The sequence below is a fragment of the Eutrigla gurnardus genome (assembly GCF_963514095.1).
Source record: "Eutrigla gurnardus genome assembly, chromosome: 13".
In the NCBI taxonomy this organism is placed as follows: Eukaryota; Metazoa; Chordata; class Actinopteri; order Perciformes; family Triglidae; genus Eutrigla; species Eutrigla gurnardus.
In genome coordinates, this window is record NC_139936.1 from 20383630 (window position 1) to 20398760 (window position 15131).

The 15131-nt window shown below is 42.8% G+C and overlaps 1 protein-coding gene across 1 annotated transcript in view; it reads right to left on the reverse strand.

Moving 5' to 3' along the window:
- The window catches only part of LOC311023732 (coiled-coil domain-containing protein 60-like), a gene marked incomplete at both ends in the record, with an annotated part of 48802 nt that extends 34092 nt beyond the window's left edge, over positions 1–14710 (reverse strand). Inside the window, 4 exons of the mRNA XM_084025720.1 lie at positions 4644–4772; positions 5604–5774; positions 11172–11248; positions 14471–14710. Coding sequence (XP_083881846.1) covers positions 4644–4772; positions 5604–5774; positions 11172–11248; positions 14471–14710 — 617 coding nt within the window. The remainder of the gene's footprint in view (positions 1–4643; positions 4773–5603; positions 5775–11171; positions 11249–14470) is intronic.
- Positions 14711–15131: the final 421 nt, after the last annotated feature.

A 15131-nucleotide genomic window follows, 5' to 3' on the forward strand; every position in this document is an offset into this window, starting at 1 on the left:
TAATTATTAATTAGGTTACTGTTTCAGTGTACATAACACTTTGCGTGACACATTATAAAAATCAATCTCCACGTTATTATATCCGAGTGGCAAAAGAAAAGTCATGGAAATGTGTTTTTTTATGTTTACTTTACTAGTTTGTAACCATATCTACTCAAAAATGTTCTTCATGCAGTTAATTCGTTTTTCAGTAGGAACCTTTTATAAATGGTGTTTTCATTTTTTTCTTAAAGGAGTCATCACCAGGAAATCGCAATTTCTCTTGTTAAAACATGCATATCTGTGTTTGACCTCAGTTGAAACTTGCCTGAAAGGCTGGAGTTTGAAAGTGGCGCCGTTTTTTCGCTTCTGCTCTTTTTCCGAACAGGAATAGCACACAAGGGTGTGCATTCCTAAAGCACGAGATTTTGATTCTGCGCCTTCGGTGACGTCACCGTGGCGGCTACTTGCATAAGCCCACCCCTCTTTCACCACCCAACCCCGCCCCGTCCGCTACCTGAAATCGCCGAAGCGCCGCCATTATGTTTTGGAGTCTGCATGCAGGCAAGCCCCCCCGGCTCTGTCCTTCCTGCGGCGAATCAACGCGCGCCTCATTACATATTATACAATGCACATCCGGACCAGTCAAAACCTCGCGCGTAATCTCGCGTGATAAAATCGCGGTACGAAAAAGGGTCAGAACAAGCTCAATGTTTGATTAAATTTTTTTTTTTTTTTTCTAATAAGTTTTACGAATTGATCCAAAGCGATCCAAGGGGGGCTGGATACGTATAAAACCAGGTTATGACTCCTTTAAACATTTCTTTTTTTTAATTTTGCATTATCGTATTAACCTTGAAAGACACAAGCCCTCCAACTCATACGACCAAATAGGTCGTGTGTCACGTCCTCAAATACGACCTCTGGGAGCGTATTGCGGAGATTCTTCCGCAACGATAGTAGTGGTTAAGGTTAGGGTTAGGTCGACGTGTGGGGGGGGGTCTCTGCCGATGATTGACGGGGGGCGATCGTCTGAGACACCGGAGTGTCGATATTTACTTGACCGCTAGAGGGCGCGCTATTTTGAAACGTAACATATGGTCGTAATTCGGTGCTTGACACACGACCTATGTGGTCGTTTTCTCGAGGAGGACAGTCTGTGAAAGACGCATGGCAACATGGGGGTCAGACCCATTGTATGAGAGGAGTCCCACCCACATTTTAAAATCATTACTTTGGAACCCCCACCTTTACCATGTCAAAAGTCAACACATATGTCTATCCACTCACTGCTATTTTAGACAGCGGCCAGTCAAATCCATTTGCTCATTGAGAGTATGCTTAAATCAATAAAATGCTACATCCCAAGCTAGCCATTCCACCTTTTCATTTGGGAGAATGACCAAATCAATGAAGCTCCCCACCTGGTTTTTACTGCTACCTTTCGATCCCATGCAGTCAGATCTCTGAGCAGCCACACAGACCGCCACTAACGACGCCTGGTCGTTGCTGAGCTGGGTGGGTCACATGCGGTCACCACGAACTTGGTATTTATCTAAATGTTGGTCATTTGTTGGCCTGTTACTCGTAGCCTTGATTTTGACACCGAGCCCTTTTTGGAGAAGACTGGAAACCCCTGGTGTAAAAACAGCCACCAAGATAACTGGCTAACAACATAATCTAGCTTTGAGACTCTTAGATCCTGGTGATTTTTGTAGTAGTACAAATGATTGGAAGATGTAGCAACAGAAATTAGTTTAACTGAAATTGCATAAATAATTCCTCTGAATGAGTCATGGAATCCAATTCGGTACTTAACCATTTCAAAATGTACCCATATTTCTTTCTCATAGCCATAAAAGTAGAAAAACCACACGTTAAAATGTATCAGAATATAGGAAATGAGAAAAAAAACTTCAAGGATGAGAATTTGATATTCATTTCATCACAGCAGTCAACCACAGTACTACATTTTATATTATATTTTATTCATTTATCATTTTACTTTACTGCACTTATTTTATTTCTTAGATTTTCATTTTTACTTGCGTAATTTTCTTGCCATACATATTGTATGAGCACTAATAAAGGGAGCCAGAGAGCCAAACATTTGTCGTTTTTCTTTAACTCTGTCTTCTTGACTTTGATTGTGCATATTCCCGACATGAAAAGATAAATATCACTGCATTTATTAATGGTGTACTACCCCCCTCAAATGGCAAACAAAATAAAAAATAAAGAAATTGCCATTGCAAAACCAATCATATTGAACACCCTTTAGTTCAGGTCAAATCTGCAGGTTAAATATGTGGATGAAAACATTGACAGAAGAGGTCCAACCATCGAGTACAAAAGCTGCTGCAGTCGCAACAAATGCAAAACATGCCATCTCTCAACGCGTGGTTACAGTGTAACCCTCAGTCAAGCAGTGGCGTCCGTCACCCCGAACCTTTCACGCTTCAAGGCTTTATGACCACATCCATTACCGTGATCTCTCCCAACGCATCAAACACAATATAAATTCTGCCTCCTCCCCCACCCTGCACACACAAACACTGGTGTCCTGGGTCGCTCCGAGCGCTTTTCATTATCGACCGGGCCGTTTGTCTGCCAGGCAGATCGTCTGCTCGATTAGGATCTGTCAGATGTCAGGTAACAGCCTTCCAACAGGGCTGTTATTTTCCAGAGGTCTCACCAGAATACAGCCTTGTTTTCTGGTATTAATACAGTGCAGGAGGAAATGCATGCTGAGCTGCAGGATGGGATGTAGATGTTTCCCCGTGGAACGGTGCACCAACAGATGTGAAACATCCACGTGTCTGCGATGACTATAGGCTCTCTAGGAAACTTTAGGAAACTTCTGGTACAAGGTTTATATCTCTTTGTGTAAAAGGTGAAAACGTTCCTGCTGTGCCATTTACTTCAGAAGCACCAACTGTGCAAATCTGCTCTCATGCTCAAATATACTAATATATATATATATATATATATATATATATATATATATATATATATATATATATACTCTCATTATACTTCATGATAAATTGGAGGCGTGGAACTGATCATTTATTTTTATTAGTAAAGCCCCCTTAACATTTTATAGAGATGTTCCCACGAGGTGTTCCCCATGGGAGTTAATTTTGGAAAAAATATGTATGGCAATCGACGCCAAAATTTAAATTTGTGGATCCCATTTGATTTCTACCATCATCATTACACATATGATGTTTGGCAATTCAAAAGATCATTTTTGCAAGTGAGTTGCGGTGTGTGTCACAAATATGCAGAATGCAAGCTAAACAATAACAAAACATTGGTGAATCTGGGAAATCAGTTTGTGCATATGGACAAAAATAAAGAGGAACTGTGTTCACATATCGCTTCCTGCATGAGGCCCGATGTGTATTTCCCTTCTGTTCAAAAGCCATGTACTCGTGGGTTGTCATCACCCTCCATACAAGATCAAAGCGGGGCAGAAAGCACTAAATGTTGCTGTTGTGAACCAGAGTTCTGTGTGCGTTTACTGTCGGCCAACACCTGAGCACGAAGCACATTTGTCAGAGTAAACTTTTTCTGACGCGTTTCTCGCAAAAGGTCAGCTCCGGTTCTCGCGGCATCAAAGTGAGTCGGCCGTACGAAAGATACACAAAATGAAAGCATCACGAATGTCTGTCGATATCAGATGATTTTGCATTAAAAATTCAGCAATCCGCCTGTTTGTTTTCCTCCGTTTGATGTTTGCTGAGGTGTAGTAACACACCTGTTTGACAAGAATCAAAATGAAAACTGGCAGACACAAGAGGGAGGAATAACTGCAGTTACGAGGAAGGACTCTCGCGCCTCGAGGTCTGAATCAAGACTATGAGATCAAACATTTTCTCTAACAATCTTCTTTTTTCTTCTTCTAACAAAGTAAAACACTATTTGTGATCGTAGGTGATGTCATTTCTGAGATATGTTCTGATATTGTTTGATTTGGGATGATGAAAATAACGTGGTTAATATTTGAAAGTATAACATTTGTACAGCCTTTTGTACTTTATTGTGTTGACTGTTCATGGATGTTTTCATCACGCTGTATAATCCTGGTTACAAGCAGCTTTATAACACTTTAATACAATATTCATATCACATTATAAAGTATTTTTATAGACTTGTGCTTGTACTCACTAACTCATTTTTTTTTTTGCAAGGATCAAAATGTATAATTAATACAGTTGTAAAACATTATAATCTTTTTTTATAATTTTAGAAAAAATGCATGATAATATGATTGGTTTAAGTGAAAAGATATCATTCAATCCATGCAAGAACAACACAAAATGCTGTGAAATCACTTTTTCACTCTGGACTACAGCAAGTCTACCTACATGCTGTGTGCAGCCCAGCATTGTGTGAGCACTATATATCTGAGGGTTATTTACCGAAAGTGACAGGCTGAAGGACGAAGCAAAAGCAGCGGCGCTTCACACGTCTCTTTCACTGCTCGTAAAGAATGCGCCGCTGTCTAGCTGCTCGGGTGGAGCAAAAACACAGGAGGCAGCTCTTTGGCGGCTTCTAACCTTGAGTACCGTCAAACACTTGAGCATATATGTGGCTCGCTGGAGAGGAATATTGAATGTCGTTGAAGGAACAGGCTGTGCAGTATGTGGAAGCCTTACCTCGGCGCTTCACTCAGCAGAGGGGAGGTCAGAGAGTGGTGGACGGGGGTGAACGGCCGCGCTGACTGGCTCTTCTTCCTGCGTGCTCGGTTCGGAGCCGACCGGCTGGTTCCTGCAGGCGGAGGCCACCTGAACGCAGCCGAGGTACAGCGCTGTTAGCTTTCAATAACATCAGAGCATATGGACTGATGTGATGAGCAGTTATTTCAAACTAAGAAGGACCTCAATAAACTTTGACTGATTGTGCTGTGTATCTTAGCTCGCATCGATCTCCGCACAGAACTTCTGTCGTATTGCGTGCAGATGACTTGCCAAGTGACTGTTGATATTGATACTCATCACCAACATTCCAATTAGTATTTATTCATATTCCTTCAAATGCTTGGTTCGGACTTAAAAACAGAAAAGGTGAGAATCGCCGGGCAGAGGAACGGAAACAGGATCATTCTTCTGGGACAGCAATGAGTTCAAGAGAGTAGACAGAAGTAGCAGCAGGAGAAAGAGACATTACATTTTTTGATATAACACTGATAAAGATACTGATATCATATGTAGCATTTAGGCAACATTAGAATCTATGTGTTTCTGGCCACCTGATGAAAGAGAATCTCCTTTTAGCTTTGGTTTGGTCTCCACCATTTCTTGAGGGAAATATCTGGCTCTGTAGTCATTAAATGCTCCGCTATGTTCACCAGCTAGTTGCTAATTTTCTGCTAAACAGGGTTTAATGAGAGCTGTGAGGGGGAACCAGAACAGTCAAATGATGCGCTGTGAAACCAAAGTGCTCTGTAGAACTGAGGGGAACAACAGAGTAGGCGGATAATTGTTTGTGTTTGTCGATTGACAAATACAAATGGTGATTAATGCAGTTTTAAGCAGTGGGAAAATGGATAAAGTGATAAACGGCACCAGAGAAGGAGTCTGCAAGGGGAAAGGAGATGAAATGAGCTGATGCCTCACCGGCCTGAATCGCTGTCGGAGTCCGAGGAGAAAGTGGGAGGTCGTGGCTCTGTTCTCAGCTGCTCCTCTCTCCTCATCCGCTGCCTCTCCTCCTCCTCCAGCTCCTGCTGCTCCTCTTTCTGCAGGAGGTGGAAGTAGCTCTGGCCCCGCTTAATTGCTGATGCCAAACGCCTGCAAAGCAGAGAGACGCGTGCGAGAGGCATAACTATGGATCACCGGCATGCTTTAATAATGCGTGTTCACTTCATAACAATCCAAATAATCACAAATGCCAAGCCTACGCATTAATCTCCTGTCTTTGTTGGACATACAGAAACCATTTAAGCAGATGAGTTACGGTTAAAAGTGCCTTCCCAATAACACACACATACACACACACACACACACACACACACACACACACAAATGAGACACGTGTTACGTCTGGCCAGATTAATGACTTAATTATGGTGGTTTAGCTTCCGACCATAACCTTTCCTCAAATACAGTTTGCTTGTTTTTCTCATACTGCACGCGCAATTACCTTTGCATTAATGCAGCAGTGGAAAATTAAAAAGACGTCGCTTTGAGGCAACCGCGAGGTGACTTTGCCAGTAGAGCGGAGGTGACGCACCTCAGCGTTTCTTAATCATTCTACATGATCAGTTTGCCTTCTCGAGTGAAGGAGGCAGAGAAAAGCAGGTCAAAGCTGCTATGAAGTATGAAGATGCATATTATTCTTTGCTGTTGAGACCAAGTGGGATTCAAAAAAGGAATATTGCAGGGCTGTATGTACTTTCAAATGAAATAAAGGCCAAGGCTCAGCTCATGTTGGAGGATGCAGTCATCAGGAAATCCAATAAGTCTGTGACTGTGATAAAAGCAGTTACATCAAATCACAAAGGTAATATCTGGAGCATAATATATATGAGGGTTCTGCAATCATTTAATATTATTGTTTGTATACTTTCTGTGAAATTGTATGTAGAAGACATGCCATGAACACAGTGTTTGATTTTACCAGATACTGCGCTGTCTAAATGAATGGTTTCAAGCCAACTGTAATTAGAAAACTAACATTATGAGTCATTTAAAAGGTACCAAGATTCTCAGCATGCGGCTTTCAGGTGAATTTTCAGGATGAACCTAAAATGCACTATAACCTTTACAGGTGAATTTCATTTGACCTTCTTTAAACTTTTGAATGCACATGTCCAACTGTTCAATGTTTCAGTACTTCAACATTTACAACAGGTGTTTGATCCTTAAATCGATCAATCAATCATTCCTATTTTATTTTGTATTTTATTTTATTGTTGTTTCTTGTTTCTTTGTGTATGTACCTCTGTGCGGTGTCCTTGAGTGCCAAGAAAGGCGCCTTCAAAATAAAATGTATTATTATTATTATTAATGTTCTGGTTCAATTAGAATTGGTATTTAACAGTCTATCATGCTGTTCATATTTTGACATCATGAGACCAAGACGACACATCACCTCACCATTTCGAGGCTTCAAACAGGAAGTTGTCAGAGGGAAGTGGCCACTGAGCATAGAGAGTCACAGAGTGTCATCAGCAGGTTGCAGCAGAGACACGGAGAGACTGGAAGAGTCCCAGAAAAGCAGAGAAGTGGACATCCTTTGGCCACATGGCAAGTTATTGAGACATTGACATGTTTTGTTGTGGTATACGGTACCCTCCTGTTGGAGGGCACTATCATCATTTCTCATAGACTTCCATACTTCTTTTTGTGACCAGGAGTTGCCCCCTAATGGCCAGTAGAGAGAATGCACTTCAGCTCTGGCTTCACTTTTCAGAACCAGAGGTTGCCACCTGGTATAAACACAACAAGAAAACCAAGGAGTAGAAGATAGAGGCCAGAGCCACAGTGACTTTACAATATTCTCATGACCTTTCCTTTGCAGGCGAACTCAACTTTTTTTGCAGGGGTGAAACCAGACAAGCAAAAGGCACAACAAACGCCTGCATATGCTTCCACCCTCTGCTGCTCCAGGTCTTATTTGTTATGTAGCGAGCAGCTGGCTGGTAATATCTCGCCCACAAGTAGAGCCAAGCACTTCAGCCTAGGAGGGGGCATAGAGCACTTGTGTTCCAGCATGCTAATTTGGCTCCGCTCCGTGATACACAGAATGCACCGGTTTAGCTCAGAGGCATGTCTGTTCCATTTGCATACCACCACGCCCCTGATATTACTTATTAATCTTCAGATGTGACATCTAAGTCCAAAAATGCAGCAGTCTTAATTAAAGCGTGGTTCCATCAGCATCGCTAATGACGCGTAGCTTCAAATCTGCACAAAGTTTTCCCCTGGAGTGGCTGCCGGCTGCCAAGAGTGTGGGAGGTGGCTCAGTGACCTTGCCTCAGACGTGAATAATTTTATTAGCTCTTTGTGCTTAAGCGACTCATTTCATTTCTGTTCATTTGATGCTTCCTTTTAATTGATTCTTATTTATCTAACGGACGAGCAAGTGGGTGTCTCACTGCTGGTGCTGTTTGATGCGCCGCATGCACAAGTGTTTGTGACAACAGCACCGGTTATGTCTGAATGTAACATGAAAGCTGAACAATAATTTGCCGAAGGGGAAAGGCTGAGAAAGAAGCAGACAGAAGAAAGCTGCCGAGTCAATGACAGGCTGTATTCGCTGACAAGAACATTTTTTTCTTCTTCAAAAAGCAGCGATAGGAAGCAGTGCATCATCAATACGTAAAACACCCAATGAAACTTTTGTGTTTGAGTGGAGAGGAGCTCTGAAGTGAAACCCTTTTACGCCTGTTCTCGCCGCCGCCTGTCCTTCCAGTCGATAGCAAGTCATTGTTCTTTGTGAGAGTGAATCATGACCACAAATCGGAGCCCGGTTTGAAAAGCTCATTAAAGATGACAATGCTTGGAAGGGAGGCTTGATGGGTGATGCAAAACATTTAGCCAGTTGTGCGTTGGGGGCGAGGGTGGTGGTGGAGGGCGACGGTTTTCAACAGATCAGATCATAGGAGCCCTTGGGTAGCAGCTTGTTGCCAGGCAACAAAAGAGATAGGGTTTTTGGGGTACGTGAGGTACCGTGATTAGTCCAACTTTCATGTTGTGGCTCTATTCTGGATTTACTCATCTGCTCGAATCGTCATCATGAATTCCCATAGGTGAATCTTTTTATGCACAAGTTAGGATTAAAACCTTTCGCATTGGTGCATTTTGTTGGGTATGATACAAGCGACTGCAACATGATGTAAAAAAATGAAATCCTGATTATATATCTAACAGAAGAATGCTGCTCGGGACTATTATCTGTCGGCTGATGGGAAACAGGATTTGTGTTGAAAAGACAGCGTGGGATGTGTCATGTCAACATCGACAAATGGCAGACCACGACAAAACAAGCTGGCGCGGTCATAAATGACAGAGGGCCATAGGCGAGGTGCTCAAAATGCTGATTAGGCTCCGCAGTGACTGCTGAGACAAAACAGGAGAGAAATTGTGAGAAACACAACACCAAACCAGACTCTTGTATCTGTTTTCACGGAGCATCACAGGTTCATCCCCTGCATGGTACGTACGGATTGACAAAAACCCATGAAAGACAGCATCTAAACACATGACGGTTGTAGTGCAGGAAGCCATCAAATTCAGGCGAATACCTTGAAATGCGTGTCCTAATTCCCACCTCATCTTTAAATGGAGACAATTATTGCAGCGGTGTCTGTGTGTTTGGGATATACCTAAATTAAGAGACAAATCCCCGTTCTACAGGAGGAGGATTAGGGACATTTGAAATGCATTATGTGACATTATGTAACATTGTCGTCTAATTTTTTTATGATTTTTTGCGCTTTTATTTGGGAATTATCTTTTTTTTTCTAAATTCAATCAAAGAGCTTCAAATTTGTAGTTTTTTTTCCTCCACACTACTCTTCCATACTCCTCTTGACCTCCTGCCAAATGTTATTTATCACTTGTCAGGAAACATTATTTTCTATATCTGAATGTCCTAAATGTGTTATTGTATTCACATTGACTACCTCTCAGAAAAAGGGTCACTTTTTGTGTTCAAATCATTCAGTTTGCAACATTTTTAAGTCAGTTTAACATCATAGTTATGTAAGCAATACAATGGTTTGCAAGAGTTATATATATCTTGTAACTGATGGTTGAGCTGTCGACCGTAATATATTTGAGCGATGTCTCACAGCCAATAAACAATTATATTTTCTGCCTAATGCCGTTAGCCAACAGCCCAGCTTTAATAATTTTAATAGAGCAGAGTGAATCATTTCAGAGAATCATTTGGATCCTTTGCATAGAGTTCATAGTGTGAACTGTATGGCGAGTATGGTACGTTTATCCAAACAGAAGTGAATGGAATTTGACAAATGATGTGAATAATAAGTGTGACTGTGCTGCTCAAAACATGGACAAAGAAGCATACGGAAAATAATGACCTGGCTACTCTGGATAATTCAGCAGACCTCATTATCAACACTTGTCAACACCATTTTTCATTAGAAAGTACTCTGACAAGTGAAACAGTAGAGTTACCTTTAAACAGACCAAACCTAAGTGTCACAGGAAGGAGGAATGTTGACCGAGGTTCGCCGGGTTCCAAGCTTGCTCAACTGTTCAGAGCACAAAGTGAACAGGGGCGGGCCATGGGAAGGGTACGTTATCGTACCTTATCCTAAAACCTGGAGCAGGGGAGAGCTAGCCCTGCTTGCTAAAAGTTAAAAAAAGACCAGCGCCTCCAAAGCCGACTAATTAGAAGTTGTATCTCCCAGGCTAGATAGCACTAGAGGGAAGTGACACAATATGTTTGATTTGAGTGAACTGACCTTTTGATGGGATTACCGCGACAAGGGGAAATAATAGTGATAATCAGCTGTTTCATATTTCCATTAAGACACCCATTATGAAATATGGAATTGCTGGAAAAACAGGCTGCTGCGCGTCAAACATTTCCACCTAAGTGCCCGAGATGAGAAACCAAACGGGGTTTCAGAGGGTTTGCTCCGGCCGGAGAAGCAGCGAAGCGGTGTATGAGGTTTTAATATGTGAGCCGATGGAGAATGGGCTGCAACTTGGCTTAAAAAGGCATCACAGCCCCCAAATCATCGCCACATCACTCCCGGGAATAAACAGTCACGATTCATCTGGGGGTTAGTTCTGTGAAAATGGCAACCTTTCCCCATAACACCTGTATGAATAATTCAACACTCTGGCCTCTATCAGAGGCTGTCAGAAATGTCAGCTGGTTGCAAGTACCCTTGACTGCCACCAGAGGATGTTGAGTCTACATCCAGCGGTGGGGTTAGAGGGTCACACACACACATGCACACAAACACACAAAGACCAAATGCCACAGCTTTTTCAGTGCCAGCACTCCGCTGCCTGCGGGGCAGAAAAGCACTGAAAGCCGGGCATACCTGCAGCGAGCAAACTGTTGCAGACTTCCTTTTGTGATTTTTTCCATAAATAGCCCTCATCTATTTCAGAGGGGAAATCAGTGAGACACCACACGTTTCTTTCAGCAGAAGTGATTCATTTGTTTCCTATTTGCTAAACATCCACAGACGTAACCCTCACCTGGTGTGGCTCAGATGCTTCCTCAGGGAGACGATATCGGCTCTTTTTCCAGCCTGCACACGGAATATTGGCAAACTCTGAAAGGAAAGTGCATAAAAACAAATGCATCAAAACCAAAAGGACAAGCAGTCATTATCTATGTGTCTTCTGAGTGGCTCTGGAGCTCAGAGCACTTTTTCACTCATGAAAGACTCTGCCGCATCCCCATGTGACCTCTGCAGAGGCAAATTGGGCAGCAAGCCAAGTGTAAAGATTATGTCTCTAATATGACATTGCATATATGATAAAGACAGATAATCAGGCAATTAATCTCTACATAATTAAATGCAATGAGTAAAAAAAACACAACCTCCCCGTGGAAGATGAAGTGATGTTTTCGGCTATATAAATAAGACACGGTGTGAGAGGAGTATAAATGTGGGCCTAATGATTAACAGTCACACCTTACTTCCTCCTGTGGAATCTGGAGGGCTGCCGTTAATGGATTGGTTGACTATCTTTGGTGGGTCATCTGTATGCACCAATGAATCAACAGAGACGAGGCAAAGGGGTATTACCATCGGACTGGATATTCATGAGGATTTTCTAGCTTCAGGTTTTTCATTTGACTTATTTCGGCAGCTACAAAACACATTAAATCCAAGGGATTACAAGTGTTAAAGTGAGTCAACCCTTATTCGCAACATGCCTTTAAAAACATCTTGACATTAAATTGAACAATACAAACCCTTAAAACCTAAAACATTAATGGATGGATGGATCTTGCATTCGAGGAAGCTTAGACTCCACCAACACTACATTTGCCTAACACATCAATTAGTCCTCATCTTAAAAGCCTTTCATCTTTTCTCTCATGGAAATATACAGCTTATGAACATGATGTTGATCGCTGTGAAGTCAAGAACTCATTGTTTCAAAAATTATTATTTCAGAGCGGTATATCCGCAGCAGCTTCGGTTGTGAACATAATGGAAAGCATGAGAGGTGGCAGCAGTAATCAGGGGGGACGGATCAGATGTCTTGTTTTTTTAACACAAATTGCTTTGGAAAAACATTTTAATAATTATAATGGTGCAGCCAGAACAACGTGAGGTCTTGGGTTTGATATCCTCAATAAAGAGTTGGAACAAACCGACACAGAATTGTTGGTGGTTAATGTGTTTAAAACTGATAATCTCCTAAATGTCATGACTTTAGATTTATGGAAACGCTGCAGATGAACTGGACCAAGGACCAAGCTGAGCACAGGTCTTCAAGCTGCGACATCCAAAGGACAAAAGAAGGTGCCAGAGAGCACAGAAATGCCATGGCCGTCATATATCACTGCGAAGGCTTCCATCGGAGCGGTCCTGTCTCCACTCGGCCCCTGCTCCGCCCCACTGTCTCTCTTCATCTTCCTCCTCACCCTCCTTCTCCTCATCATCCCCTTGTCCCCCACACGCTTCTGCTGATGGATGAGCTCATTTGCTGCAGATCTCTTTCGAGTCAAACCGGGACACTGTTGTTGCGTCTCTGCTACTTCAGTGGACACCGAGAATAGAGATCGCAGCACATGAATACTGTATTCACAGAGAAAATGCATGTTCCAATACATACGTGTGGTGGGAATCAATAACTCTTTTAGTGATTCTCCGTGAAGTTGCCTTAGCCTAAGTATTTTCCATCTACACCCAGGAGTAACACACACACACACACACACACACACACACACACACACACACACACACACACACACACACACACACACACACACACACACACACACACTCACACACACACACACACACACCTAACAATGCTGTTAGTATTGCATTTGTCTTAACAGCCCCACAGAGAGCTACATCAAAAGCATTGTAAATGCAATAACACAGAGCAGGAAAGTGCAGAAGATGAGATTGCCTTGTTTTCCCTGCTTGGTGATTTACAGTGTATACAGGGCAATTCTTGTTCACGGTAGTCATAGAGACAATGGATTGGCAACAGGCGTGGCAAAACCATTTCAGCAAATTAATTCCCTTCTCCGAACAGTACCGTTTTATGTCGGATCGGAGGTTCAAGCATCACTCCGTATCATTTCTGACTCCTCGCTGGCTGCAATAACTTGTAAAACGGCTTTCGAAAAATATATTTCCATAGATAAGCCACTAGATTTTGATGTGTCAGTTTTGATATGGACTCTCTCTATTTGCCAGCCAGCCTCGGCGACTGAGCCAGCTTAACAATAACTATGATGAATGCAGTGTCCACGGGAACAAACCAGCCATTTGACACTTCATCCCCCTTGATGCATTAGCTTGCTAATATCCCGTGGATCGGTAGCGGGCTGTTTGAAGCCTCATGAGTCACTGCAACGGGCGTCTGCTCAGCCTTCCCCCCCGGGCATAGGTGACTGTAATCATCGTACAATTGGAAATGTCTTACTTCAAATGCATTTGTTAGCGGGAACAGGCTTTGGGATCAAACGTAGCATCTGTGTTGCTGATTATGAAAACTGACTCTGCAGAGCCCGCCGGGGGTTCAAAAGCAGCTCTGAGATGCTCTTCAACTCAAATCACAGACTGAAGATGGTGAAAGTAAACTGGGTCATGTGTGTGTTTCCCTTTGACTGCAAGGGCCGAAATGTGTTTTCATCTGGGCTAAAAAATGTTTGTTTTGCAACACACTTGTTGTGCTTGAGGGCGGTCAGTGTCCATTTAAATGTGACTGGTATTGGATGGGACTGCTGTGTGTAGCCTGGGGGTGGGGGTGGGGGGGGGGGGGGGGGGGAGACATAAGCCCTGCAATGAAATGCAAGGGATCACACACATATTCAGAAAGATGTGAAAATATCAGTGTGAGTGGGATTAGCAGTTCAAGTGAAGGAAACAGAAGTGTAATGGGACCATGAATCTTTCTGATCTTTGGCAGCTGCCAGATGGGATGAGATGGGATCAATCAGAAATTGTAAGAAAGAAAAAAATAAAGAAGAAAAGATAGCTCTGAGAGAGAGAGAGAGAGAGAGAGAGAGAGAGAGAGAGAGAGAGAGAGAGAGAGAGAGTGTGTGTGTGTGTGTTTGGGCTCCTTTACATGTGCCATTTTTTATTTGAATAAACTGCCAGACATCTTTGAAGTGAATCCTGATTCAAGGCATCAAAAATGACTTTGGTGATGATGTGTTTAAAGTGGATTAGAGAAGTCACAAGAGAGATGATATTATCGAGTCTCTCTTTCCCCTTTAGACACGCAAATGCAAACGGGACAAACTGTATTGACTATGACTACAGTGCAGTTTTATTAAGGATAATAACAGCTGAGAATACCTTGTCCAGGACCACTGGTTTAGTTTCCGGATGTGAGGGAAGTCCGGGTGCCTCATTCGGTCTCCGGGCCGCTTCCGGGCAGCCCCGCCGGCTCAGCTGCTGCGGTTGGTGCTTCTGATTTTCCCGGGAGTCCCGCGGCTCCTCCCGACCCGGAGTGCTGCTCGGAGCACGAGGTTTCCGGGCACAAAAAAGGACAGGCTTCACTGTACGTAACGCTTCCGGCGCACACTTTCGATCCATCATTATAAAAGTATGTACAATAAGAAGTTACTTAAGTCGTACAGAAACAACGACAAACATTTCTAGAAGCGCCGAAGCCGCGCGTTAACTACTCTGCGAACGTCCGTTTCCCATGGCAACGGCAAATGAAGCCCAGCCCCCAAGGAAGTGAGCAAAAGTACATGTGGACACTCCAAAGTCCTAAATAAGCAGAGATGTTGAAACCCAAATAAGCCCTTGTTTGGTTTATAATACAGAAAGGTGGTCGCTACTTGACAGTTAACTGTGATTTAAACCACTTTAGTATGAAGTATTCTAGCAGGTGGATGAAAGTCTGACTAGTTAGTGTGACATACAGAGGCGTAGTTAGCATCATGACATATAAAAGGATGTTTTATTTTAGGCTGGTAATTAACAGTGAGAGTCATGAACTAGCTAGCTA